The sequence below is a fragment of the Syngnathus floridae genome, chromosome 21 (assembly GCF_059516105.1).
Source record: "Syngnathus floridae isolate MCC-2025c chromosome 21, RoL_Sflo_1.0, whole genome shotgun sequence".
NCBI classification, from domain to species: Eukaryota; Metazoa; Chordata; class Actinopteri; order Syngnathiformes; family Syngnathidae; genus Syngnathus; species Syngnathus floridae.
Genome location: NC_142433.1, coordinates 2,026,908 through 2,051,298, shown reverse-complemented (window position 1 = coordinate 2,051,298; position 24,391 = coordinate 2,026,908). Strand labels below are relative to the sequence as shown.

Genomic DNA, 24,391 nt, shown 5'->3' with positions numbered 1-24,391 from the left:
AAAAAGCATGGTGAAGTCAAATATATTAAAATCTAATTCTTGACAGTAGTAAGCATGTTATGAGTGTACTTCAGAAATGCAGAATATAATTTTGACAATTTTATTTGTTCATTTATAGTATGTTTTGTGGAAGCTTTTATGCTGAATTAAATTACATTTTATTCACTTGAAGGTCTTTTTATCTAAAGTTTTAAAGCTCTAAAACACATGTACGTAGGATATATCTGTGACGTGTGAAAACAGGAAGTGACGTAGTCTCTAACGTGACGTTTGAATAAAGACCGGAACAAATAAACCACTTCACGTTCACTCGGCTGCAAGACTTGTTTACTACCGCGTCGCTATTAAAGGGATTAATTTATAATACCATATGTTTGTTAAAAAACTATGTGCAAGTCTTGTCGTATTAATCAGGGCTGACGGTGCAGGCAATGGAGCGAATTTTAACTTTTGTTTTTAAATTATTTAACACCTCTCTGTTTTAATTGAGCACAGTTTTATCTGGATTATTTATTGCTAAAATGAAGAGCTTGGCGACAGATTTGATCATCCGAAGAAGGGAGAACAGCATTGGGATAGCCAGCCTATTATGGTCGCTTCTCGGTGCGTGTTTATGGACAGTCGCAGTTGCCTATAAGCCGGTGATCATCGTGCACGGCTTGTTCGACAGCTCGGGAGATTTTAAAAACCTCCAGGGCTTCATTCATGAGGTATGATGTTTGGATTATTATAATCGGCAGTTTCTAAAACACAATCTGCAGTTTGAGTTCACTTTGAGTAAACATATGCAGCTCTGACCTCACGACATATCTACTGTATTATTCAACGAGTTGTAAAAGCTTTAATATATGTTTCAGGCTCATCCCGGAACAAATGTGACAGTGATTGACTTGTTTGATCGAGGTTCGAGCCTGCAGCCCATGTGGAAGCAGGTCGAGGGTTTCAAAACGGCCATTTACCCTATAATGCAAAACTCCGCTGAGGGAGTTCATTTTATCTGCTACTCTCAAGGTGTGTATGTGCAGCTTATTTTAGATGATAAAAGCTTGTTCTGTAGTTATAGTGATATATAAAAGTTGACCTTTGGATGACCACATTGCATTCACTGTAAGTGCTCATTTGCACAATAGGAAGTGGTAAGAAAAATATTCTTGGAATTTCCCATGAAGCATTCTCAATTTCAGTCCATATTGACATTTCTTAAATGCTTATCTTCTTACTGTGTATTGATAACACAGTAAGGTAAGACCAGCATGTTTAGAAACTTAGGTCACAAAATATATTAATGCTTTTTTTGTGTCAGTCTTCTATTCTTTAAAAATATGTCGAACTTGGCAAGGAAAATGTTTTTTTTTTCCAGGTGGACTGATTTGCAGGGGAATCTTGTCCACTTTGCCAGATCACAACGTGCACTCATTCATCTCGCTGTCCTCGCCTCAGGCCGGACAATACGGCGGTAAGTTCCTTCTTAAAAGTTTGACGCACATGGTGAGTGACGACTAGTTACTACCAACTCATCAATCAATACGGCTTTTTGTTTTCTCAGATACCGACTACTTGAAGTACCTGTTCCCTCAGTTTGTCAAGTCCAACTTGTACCATCTCTGTTATACTTCCATAGGCCAGAGGGTATCTATCTGCAACTATTGGAACGGTGCGATTTAAACAATAACTTTTCTGTGCATGCTCATTGTCAAATTCAGGCTGAGAAATTAATTTTCTATTCCTTCAGACCCCCACCACAGGGACATGTACGCCAACAGCAGTGATTATCTGGCCCTCCTCAACAGCGACAGACCTAATCCGAATTCAACAGGTCAGCAAATGTCTCTTGTTTAAACTCATTCGTCTGTATAAGCAAAAAAATGATGCATTTTGCATCTCAGAATGGAAGAAAAACTTTTTGAGACTTGACAAGCTGGTGCTAGTCGGAGGACCTGACGATGGAGTCATCACTCCCTGGCAGTCGAGGTGAGTTACACATTACTTCTGCTTTTAAGTGAAGTACTATAGAATACTGTAGTTTTTTTTCTTTTGCATGTGCATGAACAGATGACACTCATGTGATGTTTACACACATTCTGTGTTCTGGTCTTATATTTTTAGTCAGTTTGGATTCTTTGACGACAATGAGACTGTTGTTGAGATGCAACATCAAGGCGTGAGTACAATCCAACATTGAGATTTTTTTTTCCACTGTTATTTTTCATATCTCACTATCACTATTTAGTATTAACCAAGAAGAAGTTAAACTGTATTTTTTTTTTTTTTATGCAGATCTACTTAAAGGATATCTTTGGTCTGAAGACACTGGCGGCTCGTGGCGACCTGATCTTGTGTTCGATTCCTTACGTCCAACATGTCTGGTGGCATTCAAATGAAACTGTATTCCATGTTTGCATGGAAAAGTGGCTGGTTTAGAATAACTAAAACAACATTTTGCGGTCTAACAGCAACCATGTTGTTATTCTGAGGTGATACTGTTGTTTCGATAACCGGTAGTTTTTTTTTTCTTTTCATTGCGTGGAAGACGCTGAAGGCACAAAGAACTGACATTAACTGTAAATTGCAAATGCTTCCATTAATGTATTGGTTTCCCAGCATTTAAGCTATCCCCTCGGACCACGGTTTATTTGTAGCAACTCCAGAAAGAATTGCTGAATACATTCTTTCATCAGGAAGTCATTATTCTCGCGTGTGATCGTTTTGGATTATATAGTAGGTTAAAGTGACACGACAGTGCCTAAGTGATGTTGTCATCTTGTGCCATTGCCTTATTCCTATTTAATGCAGTATTTTTTACATGTGTTGTCATGGTTTCCCATGTTTTCTGCTCATTAACCACAGCGAGTATATTATGAGTAGTTTTTCTAGACGGCGCCTTAAATTTTCCTCTCATGCCTCAGTGTTACATGTCCCATACCGCAAGTGCTGAGATAACCTGCCTGTTGTGTTAGTGCTAAAACGGAAGGATCGAGACTTTAAATTGATAGTCAGGGAGTATTATGGGAATACATACTCGTCCTTCATTGTTCACATGCCACTTTTTATCTTCGCCCGTACAAGTGAGTCAGCCTTTATTTGTGTGTCCATCTTGCAAGGGATTTGATTGATAATTCTGCAGTTTTTCAGATAAGGATAATATTTTTTGTTATTGCTGGATCTGAAGGGACTTGTATTAAACTTCTTTGGGGAATTAACTGCATGCTGAATTAAGAGGGAAAGGCTTTACAGAAAAGGGAAGAAGGGATTTATTTGAAGTTTTTAATTGTCATTTTGTTGAAGTATTTTGCATTTTATGTATTATATGCTTGTACAAACTCATTTACCTAACTATAGTATGGTTTGAAGGGATGTCATTTCATGTTCTTTGCCTCTACAAGGTTAAATCTTGTACTTTTTAAATTTCTGAATGGATACAGCTATTTTGACTGTCCTAAAATTTATAGTGACAAATATGTATGATGTGTTTAATGTCTTTCCTCAATAAAAAGTTTGAAACTTCCAAAGATTCATTAGAATGTATGAAAAACGACATTTCCCATCATGCATCACTTACCGGAAGTGCGTGTCCATCCAAACGGATATGTCCAAGCAGCGCCGCATGTAGGCCCTTTTCCGTCTCTGAGAAGTGTGCTCCAGACCTTCAGACACCAGTGAGTAAAATATACATTTTTAGTTGCCTTTTCGAGTACACTAAACAAATATTGCGGCGTCAATCGATACAACATTGACTCGCGGTGTCCCCAAAAGTTGAGACAAGCATAGTAATTTATTAGGATGTCGTATTTTCCCATGAAAGATTTTTGGCCCTGCATAACAATGCTAAGCGTTAGCATGTTGCTACATTTTAGCCCATGTGGAAGCTAGCTAACGAGCGGCTAACTACGCTTAACTTTGAATTCTCGACTGATCTTACGTATCTACTGTTATTGTTGCCGAGCTGCTGAGTCCCTCTTTTTAAATTTGTAGAAAAGCGTATGGTGTAGCTTGTATTAGAGTCGGTTAATGGCTAACGCGTTGCGAGGCGCGTTAAAGAAGGCCCTCCATAGGAAATACATTCATCCGTGATTCTTAACTTACAAGTTAAACTATTTGCAGCCCCTTAAACTGATTAAACTGTTATCCGTCATATATCTCGCTAGAGTTATACCTGATTAGTCAGATAAGATATCATATTCTTAGTTTTGACTCTCTGCAGGCTTCAAACACTTCTCCAAATGACTTTTGCACTTGCAAATCCACACGAATCAAAGTACTGCAAAATTAAATCAATTTACTTTCCACAGTGGCTGAATGGGAGACTGCACCGGCCGTGGCTGAGACTCCTGAGATCAAGCTGTTTGGCAAGTGGAGCACCGATGATGTCCAGATCAATGACATCTCCCTGCAGGTAGGTGCTGCCTCGACTGAACATTTTGGTTATCAAAGCGAGGCTAGAGTCACGCCTCGACATTGCTCGTTGTCCAGGTGTGCTAGAGTGCTCGCAGAGGAAGAGTCTTTGCAAATTCATTGGCTGTGGTCCCCAGTGGCTCAGCCAATCACCAGCTTAGATACATGACCTAATTAATAGGCACCTCATATGCTGAGAAATCACAAATTATTAACTATTGTTCAATTCCCCTTTTGGGTTGCAGGATTACATTGCCGTGAAGGAGAAGTACGCCAAGTACCTGCCGCACTCTGGTGGCCGTTATGCCGCCAAGCGTTTCCGCAAGGCCCAGTGCCCTATCGTGGAGCGTCTGACCAACTCCATGATGATGCACGGCCGCAACAATGGCAAGAAGCTGATGACCGTGCGCATTGTCAAGCACGCCTTTGAGATCATCCACTTGCTGACTGGGGAGGTGCAGTAACATCAAGTTTACTTTCAATAACGTCTCTGGAAAGCGAGGCTAGAGTCACGCCCTGACATTGTGCCGTTGTCCTGGTGTGCTAGAGTGCTCGCAGAGGAAAAGTCTCTGCTAATTCATTGGCTGTCATCTTTTGTTGCTCAGTCAATCACTAACTTAGACACATGACCTGTCAAATAATTTTAATTTTTTGTAATCAACTTTTGGCATCTAACTTGAGCCTAATTTGCATGACTTCATTTTGTTGTAGAATCCCCTCCAAGTGTTGGTGAACGCCATCATCAACAGTGGACCCCGTGAGGACTCCACCCGTATTGGCCGCGCCGGTACAGTCAGGAGGCAGGCTGTGGATGTGTCGCCCCTCCGTAGAGTCAACCAGGTAACAAAATTGTTCATGTCATGTAACTTTCACGAGGCTAGAGTCACACCTTGGCATTGTTGTCTTGGCGTGCTAAAGTGCTCGAAGATTAAAAATGTCAGTGTTTATTCATTGGCTGTAGTCTGTGGTGGCCCAGCCAATCACCTACTCTGACACATTAAATTGCTGTTTGTGTAGACATGTTTGCTCCCACTGGATCCATTTATAGTAATTTGTGTCATTATGTTGCAGGCTATTTGGTTGCTGTGCACAGGCGCAAGAGAAGCTGCTTTCAGGAACATCAAGACTATTGCAGAGTGCCTGGCTGATGAGCTTATCAATGCTGCCAAGGTCTGTTGATGGCGGAGAATTTGACTTTACCTTGAATGCAGTGGCTCAAATGTGCCCTTAAGTGTTTTTTTTTCTTTCTTTCTTTCCCCTCAGGGTTCATCTAATTCTTACGCCATCAAAAAGAAAGACGAGTTGGAGAGAGTTGCCAAGTCCAACCGTTAAATGTTCAAACAAATCAATAAATTTGACTGCATCACTTTGTTCTGTGTTCAGGCCTTACTCTTAATCATTTATACTATTGCTTGAAGTGCTAAGGTTTTTCTAGCGTAACACATGCTTTGAATCAATCGTCATGTTGGAGTTAAGCCTAAAGTGATTTTCAATATTCACCAGACACTTTAATAGATGCACCTTTACAATCACATTCAATACAAAAGTTGTAGCAAAGTGTACAAAAGCTTCATTTGGCTATTGTGACCCCCACACCCCCAGTAGCTAAAAACAACCAAAGCATTTAACTGCATTCCTACAACACAGCAAAGCACAAAATGCATAGTTTCTTTCATCCAGAACATCTTAGTCGTTAACAGATGTAAATCATGCAGGAGGCACTGCTAACAGTTAACATTTTGGTCAGAAACATTCTGTGAGGACACCCACCTACCTCAGAGTGACAGCACTGAGGGATCCAAAACGCAGATAGGTTTGACAATCAGAAATACTTGTGCTTCTTATTAACAAGGAGGCAAAGCGAGGACAGAGAAGCTTCCAGCTTGGCGGCCTCGCTGCAAGCTGTAGGCAAGAAGGTGTAATCCTGCAGCTTCTGGAACGCCTGAACACAAGGAGAATTATTTCATTATGGCTACGAGACTTTCAGTAATAAGAATTCTTGACTTACAGCCACACTGTCGGGACATTCTTCCACTGGCCTGTGGAGCAGGAAATCCTTCTTGGAAGGCCCATTTATGTAAATGCAGTTAGCTGCAGATTGCTCAGGCACAGTGAGAACCTCATAGTGGTGGTCGGTCAGCTGTTCCATCATCTGGCCACGCATAAAAAATGAATGACAATCACATAATGCATGACATATGAAGACACCCACCCGCAGTGTCTTCTTGGCCCCGTCGCTGTTGCTGATGATGATGGTGTTGGCTCCACCCATCGAGCAGATGTTTTTCAGTCGAACCCCGCCGCAGACTGGCACGGTGGACACGGAAAAGTCCTGAACGCATGCAGCGGAAAACCTTTTGCTAATGTCTTCTCATTGAGCTCTGCTGCGTAACTGCCATGGCATGAGAACCAGGCGTTACTAAAACAATCGGCAACGCCTGTTCAAGTGACTCGTTTGTGATCCCCAAATATGCAAACAGCTGTTTTGGGGTCCGCATATAATATAATTCCTCACTATAACCGCATTTAGCAATATGGACAAACATTCCTTACATTTTTTAATGTCAATTTCTAAATTTATTAGAGGCTTCAAAATCTTCCAAAGTCGCCACTTTTTTGTTCTTACCCGAAATGTGTCCGCCAGCTTTTTGGCTCCCTTAATGTTGGTGTGGGAGGAGATGCCGACAAAGAACTCCTTCCCTGTGAAGAGGATGTCGCTGCCCTCTAGCGTGGCCCCCTCGGAGTCCCCCGCGGTGTCGTCCATCTCCACGATGGTCAGGTTGAGCTCGGCCAGCACCTTACGCACCGCCTCCACCTGCAAAAGACAAATGGAGAATGATCAGTTTAGTTCAAATAGTTTATTGTTACACCGCACTTGTTCAGTTTACATAGCCAAACTTCAATTTGGCAATGATCCAAACATCTTGAATTTTTTTTTTGAGTTCTTGTTCACTTGTCAAGTTGTGTTCACATGATAGCACAGCTGCAAGCTTCTGAATGCTTTCCTTGTTGGGCTTGTCAAGGAAAATGATGATTTCACTTGCAGATCCATTAGTTCCACAATATATTTTTTTTAACTCCTTCATGCTTCCTGAATTGCTAGCTCCGCCCCCTCAAGTTGACAATGCAATACTTTGCAGGTGCTTGACCACCGTGACAAAAGAATGTCAACTGCCCTCTTGGTTTTTAGTAACCTCTTGCTGCATGTTCACCTCACTGCGCCTCTGCTGGCTGAAGGGCCTGGTGATGAGCGCCGTGTCACCATGGATCACCGCCACGTCCTCCACCTTCCAGCTCATGGGCAGCTCCGGGTCGGGAGGGATCTCAATCAGCTGCAAGCCCACCTTCTGCCTCAGCGCCCCCGTCAGGCAGCCGAACTGACGCTGGGCCTTGGCCAGGTCCACTGAGACATCCTTGTTCTCGCCATTGTCTCCCACCACCTTTCCAAAGTTCTCCGAGATGCCTCGCACCACCGCGTGGGTGAACTGGCCGTACGGGCACATGTTTGCCATCTCTGAGGAGCAGAGGAAGGGACCTCAAACAAATGCCAAGAGGAGGAACAACGTCTTTACTGTTGGAGTGAACTGGGACAAAGTGCAGACACTTTCTACCTCTTAATAGATAGTGCATTCTTACAAAATAATATGTACCATTATATAGTAAAAAAAAAAAAAGCCATACTATACATGGTCATTTTTTTAATGAAAAAAGCCTTACTATACAGAGTCACTTTTTTTAATAAAACAAACTACACGGTATATATAGTATTTTTTTTTTAAACAGCCTTACTATACATGGTAACTTTTTTTTAAGCCTTACTATACATGTTTTTTTTAAATAATAAAAAGCCTTACTATACATTTTATATACACATATATTCATAAATAAAAATATTTTAGAGGAGCCACAACATAGTCGCCTAGGAGAGACGTCATCTGGTGGCGTTTTTCATTGGCTGCCACTAAATTACATAACTTTTGGGCGACACACATTAGGACTACAACTACCAGACAATTGCCCTATAATATAAAATAAATGCATTTAAACTCAACCCCAAATGCTCAACTATAGGGCGAATCGACAAAAATGAAAAGACATGTTCACAGTAGTTAGTTAGTTTGTCCTAATTAACTAAACAAAATATTTTGCTTCACTTACTTTTTGTTCTTTTTTTGTCCATATCGTACTTTAGTTTTTATTATGTGTGAATAAAAAAGGGTTTCCAATTTAGATTAATCTTGATGATGACTGGGTTAGAATTAAATTATTGTTCTTGACGTAATAAGTGAGAATTATCAATTTAGGCATCATCAATGTCCAGAAGACTTTTGTATACATTTCGTTTTAGACAAACTTTTGTAACCTAAACCTCATGCCTATAAAACATACAGTGCAGGTTCAAGTTAAACAACTAAAAAGACAAATTTTACCTATCAACCTAAAAAAGATGCGTTTAATAAACTATTTGCGCACATTAGTTGTGGTTTTAGTTTTGCGCCGGTGCAGGCAATCTGCAATCTAGTGCGACGCCCAACTCTTATGCTTTCACGTTGTAACCTTTAAATTCCCCCATGGAAAATTATAGGTAAAACTAACAAACAAAGCCATAAAAGTAATCATCCTTACCACTTCAAAGCGTGGAGGCGAGACGCTCGGCCACGTTCGCCACTGTTGGATGGATTTCCCAAACAGGGCCGTTTCCCGTTATCCTGCTTTTCACTCCTGTCCACCCGCCCCCCTCTGTGTTGACCCGCGCTACTTCCTTGTAATCACTTCAAAATAAAACACTATATTTGCACTTCACAGAAGCTACTATTTCGATTTAAATTGAAATACGACGTCTTTACCATGCCGTGATGTCACGAAAGTAATTTAACGGCGTGTATGTAACAAATTTGAACGCGTCAAGCTAATGATGAAATTTGACGTATCATTTCCGGTTTGTTAGTTGACGTGTACTTTGACATAATTAACGCTCTGAAACAAATATTAATGCAGATAAATTTAACGTCCTCAATAAACACAGGGTCGAGAGAAATATTTCTGATTATTATATTCATATTTAAGGTTCATGTTGACAACTTGATATTCCTCCTTGTAGACTAACGCCTGTTTATCAGGAGCAGTCATCTGTTTTTGTCCTTGATATGACAAAAAATAATCTTTTAAGCTTTTCCCAAATGGGTCAAATGGTGCTGTTGGGTAAACATGTTGCACCGTTACAGACTGTGAAAGGGGGGGGGGGGGGGGGCGCTGTTACATGTCACTTTTAATAACAAACACATGAAGGACTGTTTGGCCAAAATTGTTGTGACTAAGAGAGTGGTACTATTTATATGTTTTATGCAGCAGTGCAACATTCTTTTTTGACTGTCTGGGTTACTGTAGACAGCACAAACACATAAATCAGAGATGAAGTGGTACAATAAACAAAGGAGTGGAATTGCAAAGGGGAATGAGTGAGTTGGGGGGGGGGATGAAAGATGGCAAGTAGAGGGCACAGACAGGATTAAAGAACACCATCTGTTCACTAAGATCTGTCCGCCAAACATCCATGTGAACACATAAGCAACATTGGAAGTGCTCCGTCAATAAATAGGAAGATGCTGCAAAGCATGACGAGGGAGAAAAGCCATTGGTGTTTGGTCGGCAGAGGGCACTAATGCGCTGATACCTAAATGTGTTTCAAAAAAAATTGTTTATAAATCTGTATCTGGAGTTTATCCCTCGTGATGAATGGGGGATGACAATTTTCCAACACTCTGGATGCAATACTTAGAAAACCCCACAAGGTGGCAGTGTCTGCATACAACTTCTTGTTACCTCTTGCGTCTCCTTGAATTTTTATCCATTTTTGCTTAGTATTATATATATTTAACTGTAACTAAATATGATTTAAAAAAATAATACATTCAAATCATTATATTTATCAACTTGATTCAACTTTATCCTGTGCTTCTCTGCACATCTAATTAACTGGTAAACAGTTGGAGCCACTTGACTGGTCCCATCACAAGACCTCCAGTCAGCAGACCGTTTAACATGCTTTCCTCATGTCTCCCATTAAAATTTAAGGATAATTCAGTTAAACTTGACGTTCCTATCTTCTGACTCACTCTGGTTTCTCTCCAGTCTAATTGCTAAATGGGATATTCATGATTTTTTTTTATTTTTTTTTTAGTGATAAGATCTTGGGATCATATCAAAGAATCATTTACCGAGTCCTGAACAATATATGATATTGTGTTGTGTATGAATGGATTGTTCATATGGTGCAGTGTTATATTGTTTAATTGATTTCTTTTACTGGGCAATTTACAATAACCTATTAAAAAATAATTCTGGCAGAGGTTAACCTTGCATTAATTTACTTGTTAAATCAGATACATCCAATAAGGCGGACGTACTGACGTATTACGAATGACCAGCCCTCTCAAGCGCTCTAGTATATGTCTGAGTTTAAATGCTTGGGAAGCATTCGCCAGCTCCTGTCTCTTCCGCATAAATTCGGGGAAAAAAAGCTAAACTTTTTCTTTTTTTTAGTTATCAGTCACATTTGTAAATGTGATGTTTATCATTTGTGTCATTGTGAAATGACACAAATAATAAACATCATCCATCATCATCACCATCATCATCTGATCATTTGATTTTGGAGAGGGGAGTGTCGACAGAATCGACAAATTGGAAACTATTTAGAGGTTGTTGGAGACGTTTAACGCGATACTGAGAGAGTTGCACGGGAAGGAAGCATCATGTCTGTCTCGCAGCTTCTCTTGCTACTACTTGCTCTTCCCTTGGCAAGTAAGTAAAAAGAAAAATTCATATGAATATTTAACATTTTGTCTAATGCATTGTATTTTCCTTAAATGTGATAACTGTTTCAGTTTATTTTTGTATAAATTGATGATTTTCCTGGTATTAGCACTTTAATTTCTTTCTTACTATGTCATCTTTTAACTTATACTCCCTACATTCCAAACTTTCTGCACGTTATTTTGTCAAAGGTTTGTTTCAACCTGTGTATTGGTTTATTTCGATTTTATCTGCAATAACTGAAAATATTTGTCTTTTGTTTCAGCTTGTTTGAGGTGTTATACTTGTGTATTTCCTTCCATTTCTCCTCTGGATTGCCTAAAGTTTCCCGAGTCTTGCGGGGATGGCCGTCGCTGCCTGTCCAGCGTTGCAACAGCAAAACGAGGTGATTGTTTGTTTTTGTGTGTGTGTGTGTGTGTGTGTGTGTATAAAAACTATGGCTCTATTGTTACACAAATTGACGATTCATTGTACTGCTGAACTCAGTGTGGCCTTTTGATTCAAAAACAATGGAATGATTATTTTCTCTCTTGGTGGATCCAAGAGCAAAACTGAATATGTAATTTCCTGCAAAGTAGTTGATGGATAATAAACATTTTCCACTTCTGCATCCATAGGTGCACTTCAAATAACGTTCTATGAGAAAAGCTGCGCTGATCCTTCCCAGTGTGGTGCGCACGGGCAGAAATACAGCAGTGGCCTTTATTTCAACTACACCAACGTGTGCTGCAATACAGACCTGTGTAACGGGGCGTCGGTACTCGGTTCCACCAAGTGGGGAGGTGCCGCACTCTGCCTGCTACCTGTGCTCAAACTTCTGCTGGCATGAAAACTCCGACGCTGCTTACGTTGTGGTATGCTCATGACTGGAAAAGAAAAATGATAGCCTACATTTTATTCATAGTCCTGAAGGTCTTAAATTCAGGACTATGAATAGGGGGAAAAGCAGAAAAGATTTTTTTTTTTTTTTTTTAAAGTGCATGCCTATAAAAAGATATCTAATGTCTTCTGTGCATTTTCCAGTTCTCATCTCCATGAACATGCAAAACAGTAATCCAACAGCATGTAGAGAGTCAGACACTACTTATTTCTGAAGAAAACTTTATTGGGCTTATTTTTAAAGAAATGCACAAATGAAATGTGGCCTTGGGAATACAAAAGTCAACTTGGAATGTCAGCTAATTATCTAACACACAAAAAAGTCAACAAAAGTAATACTAAAAATAGCAAGGAGCTAAATAGGTGTCATCAAAATAACATGCAATATATTAAGAAACAAAAAGTTAAAAGGTGAAAAACAAAAAGTCAAATATTGATGAGTTAGGTCCCTGAAATGTCATTTATCTCTACAGCACATTAAGAAATCTAAAATGACGTCCTGAAACTTATAAGACACTGTCCCTTTAATTGATTCATGGCGGAAACAGTTCAGTCAACTAAAACAAACCCAAAAAATCTTTTCACTTTGGGAAGGTGGACCTCTCCAATTTAAGTTGTGAAGCAAAACAGGCAAATATGTCAAAAACAGCATAGAAAAAAAAAGTTCTGATTCTTAAATTGCACTTGTGTGGTTTGAAGTCACTTTTCAGATCATTTAAAATGTTCCTTCCCATCAGTGTGCTTGACAGCATTGTTCACGAGCTATTTTTTGTAAGTGCACATTTCTTCAAGCTTATCTTCCAAGCGGTCGAAAACCACCCGCTATTTTTTTTCGTTGCGACCATCGCAACTCCCTTCCTGTTGCTTTTCTTCATCATGAGTAACATGTGACACAAAATATTTCAGGACATTGCTAACTGGTAAACTCAATTCATACAAAGATTTTAGGGCCACATTAAAAATGAACTAGAAGAAAAATGATTTCATATTTATAGCCTACTCTGCTAAAATGAGAATTTTTTAATTCGTTCCTGATTAAAACAACCACAATTGTTGCGTTGTACCGACACCGTGAAAGAAGGCTGGTGTCGGTACTGGCCCATCCCGAGTGTGAACCGTTCAATGTGATTGCCGAATACTTTTGGTTCATGCTGGTGTGCATATTTTCTACTAAATAAAAAGATTGACACTTAAACTGAATGAGTTTTCAGCCGACTTGGCAGTTTTGTGTCTGTATACATAATCTCCCCAAAGTACAAAGAAATGGTACGACTGCATTTTGATTTATCTTTTGCAACTCCACTATAGCGTAGAATTTAGAGCAAATGATTTTTAAGGGTTTTTACAGTAAACAGGCAAAACTGAAGAAAAAAAAAAAAGTGTTGTTAAACTGATGATAAATTCTCTCTAACCAACTTTTTTTTTTTTTTTCCTCCAAAGCCTACTTGAGAACTTTAGCCACAGAAGCGTAAGCCATGTGGATCTCGTCATCAATCGGGCAGGTTGAGGCAAACTCGCCTCGGGCGTATGCTGAGTTCAGGTACCTCCAAAGGTTGGACAGAGACTGAGGGATGCTGAATTTTCGGTACTTTAAACACACAACCTAAAAAAAAAAATGTATTGTGTGAAAATTGTCTCCTTTTTTCAAGCGAGGTGTGCATGAGTGTGCGGTGTACATTTGGACTCAAAAGGTCCCCAAAGCCTCGTTACCTTGACAATGTGGAGCTTTGGAAGCAGGTTGCAGTCAGCGAGCGTAAGTTCTTGTCCGTCGAGGAAGGGGCGGGACGAGGAAGTGACTTCATCTGAGCTATTTTGGTCAATTTCGTCAGGAAGTGGCGAGCCGAGGTAGTCGTCGAGTTTCTTCAGTGCTTTCAGAAGGCCTTTCTCCAGATCTGAACACAAGCGTATAAATGGGAGGTTCCTTCAAACACCCACCCAGCAAATATATCGCCTTTGACTCACTTTCATTGGTCTGAGGGTTGGAGTTCTTGATGTAAGCCGAGAACTTGGAGAAAACATCCATGCCTGCTGTGTTTGACTCGGGGTTACGCGCTGCCAGACGAGGATACCTGAAAAACCGAGAAAGCCCTCGTTTAAAGCACGTTACCGCGTTTAAGAATTGCAAAATGTGGTTGACTACTTTGGGGGGCTGAGATTGTCCTCCAGGAACTCCTCGATCTTGTTGGTGTCCGTTTTCACCTCAGTGCCGTACAACAGGAAGGGCGGCTGGGCACCGGGAGCCAGGTCGTTCAAAATGTCCGGCTTCCTTTCGGTGGATGAGAAGAAGGAAGACGGACGGACGATATGATTAACAACGTGAGGAAGCAAATGTGTCCATCTTAAAATCCCAAAACCGATTCCCACCTCTTCATGTCCACGGTGGTCACGTCAAATGTGACTCCTTTAAGCCACAACACCATGAAGAGGCGCTGAGAGAAGGGACAGTTGCCGATACTCTGGCCATCACTCCCTGCCTGGAAGACAAAATAAAAATGCTGCATTTAGTATCCCACATGTGAGCAGTCATTTCAAATTTGGTGTTATTTCTTCAGTGTTGTCCCATGAAAAAAATTTGATAAAATACACAAATGTAAGGAATTTTTACTCGTTAGCGCCCCCAAGAGTTCGACGGGAGTATTCACTGAATGAGGAAGCGTATTTGGGGAAGGGCGGGTATTTGAAACTACTTGTTCTCTTTTTCTCCTTTTCAGTAGTCATTCGAGATAGAGAAAAAAATATTACTACTATTCAAATTGTGTCTGCTTTGTAGTTTGCGCACACTTTTGGGGGTTTGGTGCGCTTGTCTGGGATTTAAAAAAAAAAAGAAGTGCGAAAAACATGCTACATTTTTTTTTATCCTAAGGCAATAGGCACAAAAACATGTCACAGGTATTTTACTTTGACACGGGAACTATAGTATGGAACAATTAGTCAAATACAAATTGACACAGCAATGTAGTAGAATGCATTTTTCAAATAGCAACTGCTACAATATAGAAAAGAAAAACATGGTTACTTTGTAGGCACTTTTTAAAATATCTTTTAAAATATTTTTTCTTTTGTTGTCAAAATCATTCAGTTCTCCTGGAAAACCTTTTAAAATGTCACTCGCCTGACAGGTTAAGTTTCCATTCGGTGAGAGCGTGCGTGTGACTGGTTGTCTGTTTTTGTGTGCCCTGTGACGAAGTGACTCCCAGTCCAGGGTGTTGCCCGCTTCTTGCCCAAAGCCTTGAAATACTTTTCCTCTTTAACATACTTTATCAGAGCTTAATCCATCATACAAATAACTTGACACCACAATATAATAAGTTACGCTCCACAACACTATCTGAGACGTAAACACTGCTTTTGGTTTCTATTTCCTCCCCAAAAATAAAATACTGAATGGAAGTTGAAGTGGCAATTTTACTAAAGTTACAACAGCATCTTTCTTCCATGGAGAGAGGGGGGGGGGGGGGAAGTAGAGCACGTGTTCAAACAGAGGAATCATTATGGAAACTTGTGCGGAACATATTAGTGCACAACTTGTGAAACAAAGTGTCTCTTGGCATGCTAAATAAAGATTCAGGTCTGATGTTAATGTGCTTTTAATGAGATTAGTCGTTTATAAAGCCAGTGGGTCAACAGGCTTTCGGAGTGACATTGACACGCGCCAGCTACACGATAAGAGCAACGAAAATATGACATTTAATAAGCGACAAATCGAATCACTGACGCGTTATGTCAAATTGACGCGGCCGACGCGCGTCACAACGTGCGTGCGTGCGTGCTATTAGGGGGGGAAAAAAATCTCCTCCTTACCTTGACAAAAAGTTCGACTTTGGGCGCACTTGTGTCGCTCATCGTTCCTTCCTGCCAGAGAAAATGTCAAAAATCTTTGAAAGTGTCCGCCAAGCGACACCATAAAAGCGGGGGAGAAAGATTTCGAAACCGGAGGAGAGCCAAGCCCATCTTCCGCTAACAAGCCCACAGAACGGATATGAAATATCACGAAATAAACAAGAAAATAAGTTCACAAAGTATCAAAAACACACGTTTTGTTTTTAAACAACTTTAAGAGGGGATTAAATAGTATTTCAGTGCGTGTTTGTCTACCTTAAAGCGCTGCTCGAAGCTGCTGTCGCCTGTTGCTGCTGTTGCTAGTTTCTCCTCCCAGTGGTGCGTCCTCTCTTCGGGCAACACACACGCACCGCTTCGACATTTCCTGGAGGCCACCGGCATCGGCAAACTTCACCGCAGAATGGAAAAAAATAACAATGTAGTTATTTATAGAAGACAGTTTAAGTCACGGCTTGGAAATGTAATTCGTTGTACCTTTCACGGCATTAAGTTTGTAACTATAATCAGTTATCATCTGTATAAAATCAAATGTATATAAACCCTTTGAGTTCTAGTTTGCATAAAGTGCAAGTTGTAAAACAACCTCAAAAAGAAAAAAAAAATTCAGTCAAAACACTTGCATTTACATTTTTAATGATTAGAAATGCCATAATCCTTTCCAGACCGTGAGAGGATAAAGAATCTGTTAATTTTGTTGTATCATCTATTTAAAGTATTAACATTAAAATAATGATTGTCGCAAATTACTTACAACTGGAGCTGATCAGTGTTTCAAAGTAGGATTTAAACTAGGGTTTAGGGTTTAAAACTAGGGTTTAAAACTAGGGTTAGGGGTAGTAGTGGTTTTTGCGCTGGCCGTGGAGCAGCTCTACAACCTCTGCAGAGTCCTTGAGCCTCAAGGATCTCATTTTAAACCTCTTGAAAATTGTTTCCGAAAAAAAATCAAGTTATAATCTAATTTGAAAGTCTGTGCAGTGCAATGCCATTGATTGGAATGTTGTTGTAGCTTAGCTAGGCTGACTTACAACTCCGGCACAGTAGACGGCGCTAATTTGCCTCAGACGTTCAATGCAAACCCCAAGAAAGAAGATGTGGGAAACGAAGAAGAAATGTAAACGTAAGCAAAGAGGCGGAGAGCAAAGACGAGGGTGAAAAAACGTTACAAGAGTCACTAAAGGAAGCAACTTATTGCCACTGCAGACACCGTGCGTCCAGAAAGAACGATGCCGTCGTACGAGGAGCAACTTTGTCGAGTGAGAGAAGAGGCCGATCAACAAAGACAACCCGTTAGAGCCGGAACATCACGTGATCAAACCCGGAAAGCAAGTCGGTCAACTTCCTGTTTATGTTTTTTTAAAATAACTTTATTGAAACATTGACGCTGACAAAGACCTAAATTACATGTATTTGAGTATGCAAGCAATAAACAAATAAATTAAACGGTTCTTTTTATTAGAAGAAAACCTATATAATTGAAGAAATAAAGTGCATTTGAATCAAATTGGACGTTTAAATTTTACACTCAATAGAGCAGAACCAATATAGAACATTTAAAATGCACTTATTTACAGCTCCATGGTGGGATGATTCATTTTGATTACAATGATTCCTTTTCATAATTTAAATTTTGTCAAACACTTGGAGAATCGCCTCCATATCCTATTGGACTTTTATTATTCAAACTACGTTTGTCGTTGCTCGTGTCCTGCAGATGTCCAGCAGCTGATTGGTCACCAGGAGGAGGTTCCCACTGTGGAGCGAGAGGATGCACAGCTCCTCCATATTAAAGAGGAAGAAGAGGAAGCTGACATCAGCAAGTTGCCACTCATCATTGTGGTCGTGAAGGACGAAGACGACCAACCACCCCATCTAAGCCGTAAAGGAGCACCATCAGATGACCTTTTAGCTACACTGTCAGACAGCGACGAGATGGAAGAACCTTTAAGGCGAGATGACGACAAACTGTTGAATAGCTCAGAAAAGGACACAACTGTGAACGAGAAAACTTCCCAAACACACAGTAGACCATGTGCAAGTAAAGAACATTTCAGTTGCTCAGTTTGTGGTAAAAAAGCTACTAAAAAGTCCAACCTGGTAAAACACATGAGAATACACACAGGAGAAAAACAGTTTTGTTGCTCAGTTTGCGGTAAAACATTCTTTCAAAAGGAAAATATGATCAAACATATGAGAACACACGTGGAAGAAAAACCCTTTAGTTGCTCAACTTGTGGTAAAACATTCTCCAGAAAGGACTCGGTGAAGTCACATATGAGAGTACACACGGGAGAAAAACCTTTCGACTGCTCGTCGTGTGATAAAAAATTCTCTCATAAGGAAAGTTTGGTTGCACACATGAGAACACACACAGGAGAAAAACCCTTTCGTTGCTCGGTTTGCCGAAAAGAGTTTTCAGTGAAGTCAGATATGGTCATACATGTGAGAATACACACAGGCGAAAAGCCCTTCAGTTGCTCAGTTTGCAATAAAACATTCATTCAAAGGGCAAATATGATGAAACATATGAGAATACATACAGGTGAAAAGCCCTTTAGTTGCTCCGTTTGTGCTAAAGCATTTACTCAAAAGTCAGATATGGTTAGACACATGAGAATACACACGGGAGAAAAACCTTACAGTTGTTCAATTTGTTTTCGAAGTTTTGCTCATCGTGAAAGTTTAGCTGTACACATGCGTACACACAACAAAGGGACAAAAATGGTTTGAAAAAGTCATGCAAATTAGACTCATTATGGTTGATGCAGTGAATGCAAACAGACTGCAGAGACAGTATTTTCCAAATATTTATTTTCTCTCATATCGACACTAGAGGGCGGTATTGGCTGGGAAGAAAAGATTCTGGGGGGTTTTCATGACATTTATTCTGTTTTTTATGGTTGACAAATGAAACCCAATACATTTGTGTGCGCCCCACGCAGAAAAGCGAGTTGTAAAATATATATTTGAGTTGAATTACTGTTGTTAATCAAATCTTTCATTCATTCTTGTATTTTCATTGTTGTCCCAAATGAGATGCACTGATTCTTATAGCAGAAGATGAAAGCGCAGCAATCCCAAAGTCTTTTAATATGTTGAATCAATGAGAAATACTAAAATATGCAGCTATTATTTTTGTCCACCATAGACACTGTAGTATCCGTGATGTTAAATGTGTGTGTTGCTGAAAAAAATCGGGCCTGACTTGTTGACTGATTTTAAAGTCAGCAAATGAGGCGAGATTGGCTGTTGTCTGGTTAAACCAGTCTGTGTGTTGAGTGAGTTGACGATATCGGTAGATCTTCAGGATGTACTTGTCTTTTGTTCAATAAAGCAATTGAAAGTGTTTAAGCATGTGTGCTTGTCCTCCTTATCTTTTGGATAGATAGAAAGCAAATCATACAAAAGATAAAAGAAAATAACGTAAGCAAGAATATAGCGAGTACAAAGACAGAAGTGGCTTTAAAGTTCTACATGGCCCAAAGTGAGAAAATGCTACCACAGATGACCATTGCGATGGAGATCTGGATGGATGTGGCACCGTTACATCCATCGGTGGTACAACAGGTAGTAGTTAGTGTGACGTCAAAAGGAAGGTTAAGTCCGAGGTCCCCTTCACTGAATGTTTGGTTGCACAACAATGGGGTTAGGCAGCCCGTAATTATTATGGGGTTCTCCGATCTCTCACCAAAATCTGAAACAGGCATTACATTAAAAAAATAAATAAATAAATCAATGACTGAATTTTGACTGTTGCTTTCCAATTAACCTGCAAGTGGATGTTAAATGTGTTGTCCAATCAGATTTCAAAATCCCCAATTTCTTCTCAAATATCTTTGGAATCTGATATCATCCAAATGAACACTAACAAGCAGCCACCTAAAAATATTTTAAAAAAGAAGTTTCTTTACCGAGTAGGCCACGGAAGCATTGATCGTCTGCAGAAGGGCATGTGACATCTTCCCCCGACGAACATCTGTCCACTGTATCAATGGCGCATTCACGGCAGTCCAGGCCGTGTCCTATTCAATGAGAAACATGTAAGAAAAAATATTTAGGTCCAAAACGTCACAGTTTCTTCCTTGTTTCACAGAAAGGATCGTGCTCTTATAGGTATCCATCATTTTTGCATCTGATATGTCTCGCCAAAAAGTTCTGGTTTTGTCTTGTCAACATGCAGTTTGGCAAATTCAATTTCTGTGGCTTAAAAAAAAAGGTTTTGGAATAGCCATTTACACAGCCAAATAATTTGAACTCTGAAATAAATAGAACTATTAACTAGTATATAAATATACTTAAATGTACAGTATGACTGTTTAAAGTCTTTGGTGTTCCTAGCAAGGCTGAGGCTAATTCGATTTTTATAGAAGGTGATACAGAAGATACAATCTTTTTTTTTTTAAATCATTCAAAAAAAAAAAAGATAAGCGAGCATCAACACTAGCTACTTTCTTTGTCAGTTACTATCAGCTTACCAAGTGCTACAATAGTAGCCAGGAGAAATGCTGTTTTCCCAAAATTACTCATGGTGTTCCCGTGATGATCACAAGATGGATGGGCAGTCGTTAAATGGATTCTGAATTTGATAAAGAGAAGGTTTATATACCCTTTTGGTAAGGCCACCAGCCAAAATAAATTCACCCAAAAATGTGACACTTCAGGTTTCACCAACTAATATGAAAGTGAAATTAATCCTACACTAAATAGTTGTAGAGGGAGTGTAGTTCAAACAAAAAACATTTCAGTTCAACCTTGGGTGAGAATCCAGTACAAACAAACACACAATCAAATATGTGACTCTTCAAGTTTTCAGCGTCTATCATTAAGAACTGAAGATAATTAAAATCAAAAAACGATGCCATCTTTTTGTTGGCAGCCTGCATGGGAAGGCACTGACATAGAGTTAAATTTTAGATTTTGGAATCGAAAAAAAACAAAATTAATTTACCCTCTATCTATACACGAGTGTGTTTTTGGAAGAAAAAAATACTCAGTATTTTTATTAGAACCTGATTTATTTTGAATTTTATAGGACACAGTGTTAGAGTGGTGCTCACTCTAGCTTATTTTGCAAGAACCACACGGGAGACAGTTATTCCCTTTAAGCACTTGCAAGTGGAGAATTTGCTCGTTACTATAGGTACAGCAGTGTTCGAACAAAGTTTGCCTTTGGTCTCTTGCAAGAGCATATTTATTGAGAACAAAAGCAAGAATTAGTGGAGTATTTTAGATGATTAACTCAGCAAGAATGTTTCTACACCATTTGGAAAGTTTCAACAACTGAATGATTAAACTTTTCAGAATCAAGGAAAGGTAAAAGGTTCAAACAAAGTTAATAATTCTAGTCTACATTCCAACATAATCATATCATCAAGATAATCTGTAAACCCTAACACACGTGTACACCCTTTTTTTGTGCGCACCAAAATAGAAAAGCAGAGCTGCACTTGATTGATTGATTTCTCAATTAACACTTATCTTGATAATTAAGGTTTACGCATTTTCTTTGTTGTGCAAAATTTAATTGCTGCAGGATCAGCCCATTAAAATATTATTTCCCCAATACCGTTGAACAATTGAAAGCGTGGGTTGATGGGGAATTACGAGCCAAAGAATGCAAAAAAGGAAAGACCTGTTTTGTGTCATAAAATATATCAAGGGCCTTACATGGCCCATAGTAAAAAAATGGCTACGCAAACGGCCATCGTCAAGGAGAGCTGGACGGATGAGGCACTGTTACACAAGTCAGTGTTACAACACTCGAGCGTAGCGGCAAAAGAATTGTCGAGGACGCTCCCATTCACCACAGGACCGCACAGGGTTGAGTCCGTGCAGCCGCGGAAACACAAGCTGATTGAGCCCGATTCACCGCCATTGAAATCTGAAATAAGCATTACAGAATGTCAAATAGAGTCAACCACATAAAAAAAAAAAAAGCAAAAAAGCGAAACTAGAATAAAAATAAATCAAATAAATATGCTTACCTAGAGTTCCACGATAGCAGCTTTGGGTTGCATTATCACAAGTAATGTCACTACCAAACAGACAAGTGTCTAATATGGTAATAGGGCACCGGCGGCAGGTCAGGCAGTGACCTGTTTAGTGATTAAAAAAAAAAAGAAGAGTCGAGAGTTTTTTTTTTTTTTTATGTAGTTACCCTCATATTGTAGGTGGTTGTTGGCCAAAGAACAAAATACAAAATATTCATTATAAAAAAATGTCTGTGTCACACTGAGATTGGTTGCTTGATTGCTTGATTGATTAATTGATTGGGAAAAGATGCACGAGCACCAGGAGAGAATACAAATGAGTCAAAAATCAAACCCAGAACATTGTCATTTTTATATCTGGGTTCATAATGTAAAGAATGGAGCTGTTCATCGACTAGAAGCCGTGTTACTACATTTTTAAAAGGGCAATTCAGTGTCATTCATTCATCCTTATTGACATACATGGAATACAAAAGGCTAAATTAGCATTAGCCGCTTTACCTTTCGGTTCCTATCAACTTACCAGCTGCTACAATCGTAGCCAGGAGAATTGCTGTTTTCCAAAAGTTGTTCATCATATGATACCTGTTGTCACAAGGATAGCGAAAACCAAAATAATAATTCCGGGTCAGACTACAGACGGAAGGATTTAAGGTAGAAAAATGAGCAACCACTTTACAAGTTAATCCAAGTTGCACGTCAGCAAAAATGTGACCCTTCAGGTTTCTGCACTTGTCATCAGTATAAATGAAAGATTCTCAGTCACTCCCACTCGTAGTTAGATACGCAAATTGTGATGACTACGCCAAATAAAAACACAAAGCAATTAAGAGCAGTCTGGCCTTGATTTACAACATTCCATGTGATAACGCATTTTTAAAATAAAACATAGTTTCAGTTCGTTTTTATTTTACGGCCGAGCTTATCGCACTTGAGATGGAGTACACCTTAGACGAGTTGTCAGCCAATCACAGTTCTTCAAGATTATTTGAATTGCAATCACCATATCTATTGAATCTTTTTATTTTCACATCACGGATTTCAGTTCTGACATTTGAATAAAGGATAAATAAAAAACGGGAGGTTTACGAGCTCAATGTTTCCCTAAAACATTTCATTGATCGACTAGAATGTCCATAGTCCTATACTGTATTTTTTTTTTTGGAAGCTTACAACGTTCAAGGATTTTCCCCACAGTTAGTGCTACACTATCATAATTGAGTGTCAGGTGGCTGCATCACAACAAGCTTCCCCACGCCGAGGCCAGGATGGCGGCCCCGATGGCGGCGGCGAGCGTCATCCTGGCCGACGGGGCTCCGCTCGTCTGGACCGGGTTGCACCCATCCGTAGAGCAGCAGTCCACTCTGGCTTCATAGGCCACGCCCAGCAGAGTGGCGTTGGTGGTCATGTTGCAGCTGGCCTCCTCGATGCAACCCTGCGTGTTGAAGCCCACCGAGGACGAGATGGAAGCGAAAGCTGCCGGGGAGCCAAAGGTCACGCTTGAGTGATGCTGTGGGTGGCAATTTATAACCAAAAAAAAAAGACTTACTTGCTTTTCCTGTGAAGCACTGAGAGGTATTGGTGGTACACTCTACATTGGTGGAGGACAGACAGAAACCCAGCAAACCAAAGGAGCACTGGTTGCATGTGAGGGACTCCACTGGAACAAATGAAATGTTTTAAGTCATCAAATAGGATATTGACTTGCGACTCCGGGATGTGCACATTTGATCATTTTTGCTTTCACAGTATTCTAACCCACCTTATAAAATTCTCTATTATAAAAAAATTGAAGCATTTTGTAAGCAATATCAAATAAAATGTAAAAACAAAATCAAAATAACTTAATTTGCTTTATTTTTTAAATGCATTCTGAGGAATTCAATTATAAATATTAAGACACAATGGTATCTTCTTACCAAGCATGAAGCATGCAAGTGCTGAGATGACTCCGATAAGAATCCTGCCCATCTTTGCCGTGTTCTTGGTGAAGGCCTCACAAAATCCTTTCCAATTGTCTTCAGTCACCTTCTCAGGTGTCAAGTGGGAAAAGTGATCAACCTGTTTGAGAGAAGGGTTTTATCCCCTCCAAAACAGGTGGGTCAGTATAAGGGGAGGGGGTAACACAGGGTGCGGTTTCATCACCTTTTGTGTTCTCTTTGCTGTGCGTCACTGAGAATATTGGAATGCCAGGGGATTGTTGAACAAAGCACATAAGAAAAGAAAATAAATCCAAATGCGTACAGTGAAATCCAAGATGCTTCCCTCCCTCCCTTCTCTAATACATAACATTGTATCTTGAATTTTTATAGAAGAAAAAAACTCCCAACAACAAACGGCTGATGCAGTTATGTACAAATACTGTTTTTCTTTATGGAAATTTACATGTATGATTCATTCAAAAAATAGTTTTTTTTAACATCAGTGGAAGAGTTATTCACTTGGAATGAACAAAGAGGGAAGGTTGTTCTCAGGGG

General features: G+C 39.7%; 7 protein-coding genes, 3 non-coding genes and 1 pseudogene across 12 annotated transcripts; 7 read left to right on the top strand and 4 right to left on the bottom strand.

The window, feature by feature from the left end:
• Positions 1 to 282: 282 nt before the first annotated feature.
• ppt2b (palmitoyl-protein thioesterase 2b) lies at positions 283 to 3,509 on the top strand. The gene is made up of 8 exons (XM_088366050.1): positions 283 to 710; positions 858 to 1,011; positions 1,361 to 1,456; positions 1,547 to 1,654; positions 1,733 to 1,816; positions 1,887 to 1,971; positions 2,107 to 2,161; positions 2,278 to 3,509. The coding sequence occupies exons 1-8, from the start codon at positions 522 to 524 to the stop codon at positions 2,419 to 2,421; spliced, it is 915 nt and encodes a 304-aa protein (XP_088222176.1). The 5' UTR covers positions 283 to 521; the 3' UTR covers positions 2,422 to 3,509.
• Positions 3,510 to 3,552: 43 nt separating this feature from the next.
• Positions 3,553 to 5,762, top strand: rps5 (ribosomal protein S5). Its single transcript, XM_088365771.1, has 6 exons — positions 3,553 to 3,656; positions 4,290 to 4,393; positions 4,638 to 4,847; positions 5,104 to 5,232; positions 5,464 to 5,562; positions 5,656 to 5,762. Coding segments are annotated over exons 1-6 (612 nt in total). The 5' UTR covers positions 3,553 to 3,655; the 3' UTR covers positions 5,725 to 5,762.
• Positions 4,430 to 4,561, top strand: LOC148379767 (small nucleolar RNA SNORA3/SNORA45 family). Its single transcript, XR_015855269.1, has one exon. It is a non-coding gene; the product is annotated as a small nucleolar RNA SNORA3/SNORA45 family (small nucleolar RNA).
• Positions 4,889 to 5,021, top strand: LOC148379766 (small nucleolar RNA SNORA3/SNORA45 family). The gene has a single exon (XR_015855270.1). It is a non-coding gene; the product is annotated as a small nucleolar RNA SNORA3/SNORA45 family (small nucleolar RNA).
• LOC148379765 (small nucleolar RNA SNORA3/SNORA45 family) lies at positions 5,263 to 5,392 on the top strand. The gene has a single exon (XR_015855271.1). It is a non-coding gene; the product is annotated as a small nucleolar RNA SNORA3/SNORA45 family (small nucleolar RNA).
• Positions 5,763 to 5,875: 113 nt separating the features above from the next.
• On the bottom strand, positions 5,876 to 9,187 carry ddah2 (DDAH family member 2, ADMA-independent). Of its 2 annotated transcripts, none has more exons than XM_088365767.1 (6): positions 9,019 to 9,187; positions 7,605 to 7,906; positions 7,019 to 7,207; positions 6,605 to 6,724; positions 6,401 to 6,544; positions 5,876 to 6,334 (listed from the first exon to the last, which is right to left on the bottom strand). In XM_088365767.1, exons 2-6 carry the CDS (start codon positions 7,902 to 7,904, stop codon positions 6,215 to 6,217), a joined length of 873 nt encoding a protein of 290 aa, XP_088221893.1. In that variant the 5' UTR covers positions 7,905 to 7,906; positions 9,019 to 9,187; the 3' UTR covers positions 5,876 to 6,214. The 2 variants fall into 2 exon arrangements, with proteins under 2 accessions (XP_088221893.1, XP_088221894.1); XM_088365768.1 differs by having other exon boundaries at positions 7,605 to 7,927; positions 9,019 to 9,179.
• Positions 9,188 to 10,842: 1,655 nt separating this feature from the next.
• On the top strand, positions 10,843 to 13,287 carry lypc (ly6 domain containing, pigment cell). The gene is made up of 3 exons (XM_088364582.1): positions 10,843 to 11,196; positions 11,474 to 11,593; positions 11,826 to 13,287. Exons 1-3 carry the CDS (start codon positions 11,148 to 11,150, stop codon positions 12,035 to 12,037), a joined length of 381 nt encoding a protein of 126 aa, XP_088220708.1. The 5' UTR covers positions 10,843 to 11,147; the 3' UTR covers positions 12,038 to 13,287.
• clic1 (CLIC family member 1) lies at positions 12,293 to 17,245 on the bottom strand. The gene is made up of 8 exons (XM_088364578.1): positions 16,953 to 17,245; positions 16,183 to 16,315; positions 15,889 to 15,939; positions 14,452 to 14,561; positions 14,228 to 14,353; positions 14,050 to 14,156; positions 13,798 to 13,979; positions 12,293 to 13,690 (listed from the first exon to the last, which is right to left on the bottom strand). The coding sequence occupies exons 2-8, from the start codon at positions 16,306 to 16,308 to the stop codon at positions 13,529 to 13,531; spliced, it is 864 nt and encodes a 287-aa protein (XP_088220704.1). The 5' UTR covers positions 16,309 to 16,315; positions 16,953 to 17,245; the 3' UTR covers positions 12,293 to 13,528.
• LOC148379760 (uncharacterized) lies at positions 17,004 to 19,304 on the top strand (annotated as a pseudogene). The gene is made up of 2 exons (XR_015854844.1): positions 17,004 to 17,253; positions 17,639 to 19,304. The product of XR_015854844.1 is annotated as an uncharacterized LOC148379760 (transcript).
• On the bottom strand, positions 18,719 to 22,741 carry LOC148379759 (uncharacterized). The gene is made up of 5 exons (XM_088364580.1): positions 22,438 to 22,741; positions 21,909 to 22,019; positions 20,400 to 21,805; positions 19,836 to 19,946; positions 18,719 to 19,618 (listed from the first exon to the last, which is right to left on the bottom strand). The coding sequence occupies exons 1-3, from the start codon at positions 22,490 to 22,492 to the stop codon at positions 21,588 to 21,590; spliced, it is 384 nt and encodes a 127-aa protein (XP_088220706.1). The 5' UTR covers positions 22,493 to 22,741; the 3' UTR covers positions 18,719 to 19,618; positions 19,836 to 19,946; positions 20,400 to 21,587.
• A 180-nt stretch (positions 22,742 to 22,921) lies between these two features.
• Positions 22,922 to 24,317, bottom strand: LOC148379758 (uncharacterized). The gene is made up of 3 exons (XM_088364579.1): positions 23,834 to 24,317; positions 23,464 to 23,574; positions 22,922 to 23,390 (listed from the first exon to the last, which is right to left on the bottom strand). The coding sequence occupies exons 1-3, from the start codon at positions 23,883 to 23,885 to the stop codon at positions 23,152 to 23,154; spliced, it is 402 nt and encodes a 133-aa protein (XP_088220705.1). The 5' UTR covers positions 23,886 to 24,317; the 3' UTR covers positions 22,922 to 23,151.
• Positions 24,318 to 24,391: the final 74 nt, after the last annotated feature.

Excerpts from the sequence above, each read along its gene's own strand:
- LOC148379758 (XM_088364579.1), bottom strand. The coding sequence starts at position 23,885 with ATGGGCAGGATTCTTATCGGAGTCATCTCAGCACTTGCATGCTTCATG. Across the intron at positions 23,575-23,833 it reads ACTTGCATGCTTCATGCTTG|TGGAGTCCCTCACATGCAAC; the intron begins GTAAGAAGATAC and ends CATTTGTTCCAG. Across the intron at positions 23,391-23,463 it reads GTGCTTCACAGGAAAAGCAA|CTTTCGCTTCCATCTCGTCC; the intron begins GTAAGTCTTTTT and ends GCTCCCCGGCAG.
- LOC148379759 (XM_088364580.1), bottom strand. The coding sequence starts at position 22,492 with ATGATGAACAACTTTTGGAAAACAGCAATTCTCCTGGCTACGATTGTA. Across the intron at positions 22,020-22,437 it reads GGCTACGATTGTAGCAGCTG|GTCACTGCCTGACCTGCCGC; the intron begins GTAAGTTGATAG and ends ATCACTAAACAG. Across the intron at positions 21,806-21,908 it reads CTGCTATCGTGGAACTCTAG|ATTTCAATGGCGGTGAATCG; the intron begins GTAAGCATATTT and ends TGCTTATTTCAG.
- rps5 (XM_088365771.1), top strand. Across the intron at positions 4,848-5,103 it reads TCCACTTGCTGACTGGGGAG|AATCCCCTCCAAGTGTTGGT; the intron begins GTGCAGTAACAT and ends ATTTTGTTGTAG. Across the intron at positions 5,563-5,655 it reads AGCTTATCAATGCTGCCAAG|GGTTCATCTAATTCTTACGC; the intron begins GTCTGTTGATGG and ends CTTTCCCCTCAG.
- ppt2b (XM_088366050.1), top strand. The coding sequence starts at position 522 with ATGAAGAGCTTGGCGACAGATTTGATCATCCGAAGAAGGGAGAACAGC. Across the intron at positions 1,655-1,732 it reads TATCTGCAACTATTGGAACG|ACCCCCACCACAGGGACATG; the intron begins GTGCGATTTAAA and ends CTATTCCTTCAG. Across the intron at positions 2,162-2,277 it reads TTGAGATGCAACATCAAGGC|ATCTACTTAAAGGATATCTT; the intron begins GTGAGTACAATC and ends TTTTTTATGCAG.
- ddah2 (XM_088365767.1), bottom strand. The coding sequence starts at position 7,904 with ATGGCAAACATGTGCCCGTACGGCCAGTTCACCCACGCGGTGGTGCGA. Across the intron at positions 6,725-7,018 it reads AGCTGGCGGACACATTTCGG|GACTTTTCCGTGTCCACCGT; the intron begins GTAAGAACAAAA and ends GCATGCGTTCAG. Across the intron at positions 6,335-6,400 it reads AATGTCCCGACAGTGTGGCT|GCGTTCCAGAAGCTGCAGGA; the intron begins GTAAGTCAAGAA and ends CCTTGTGTTCAG.
- lypc (XM_088364582.1), top strand. The coding sequence starts at position 11,148 with ATGTCTGTCTCGCAGCTTCTCTTGCTACTACTTGCTCTTCCCTTGGCA. Across the intron at positions 11,197-11,473 it reads ACTTGCTCTTCCCTTGGCAA|CTTGTTTGAGGTGTTATACT; the intron begins GTAAGTAAAAAG and ends CTTTTGTTTCAG. Across the intron at positions 11,594-11,825 it reads CGTTGCAACAGCAAAACGAG|GTGCACTTCAAATAACGTTC; the intron begins GTGATTGTTTGT and ends CTGCATCCATAG.
- clic1 (XM_088364578.1), bottom strand. The coding sequence starts at position 16,308 with ATGCCGGTGGCCTCCAGGAAATGTCGAAGCGGTGCGTGTGTGTTGCCC. Across the intron at positions 15,940-16,182 it reads GCTTCGAGCAGCGCTTTAAG|GAAGGAACGATGAGCGACAC; the intron begins GTAGACAAACAC and ends TTTCTCTGGCAG. Across the intron at positions 14,157-14,227 it reads GACAATCTCAGCCCCCCAAA|GTATCCTCGTCTGGCAGCGC; the intron begins GTAGTCAACCAC and ends TCGGTTTTTCAG.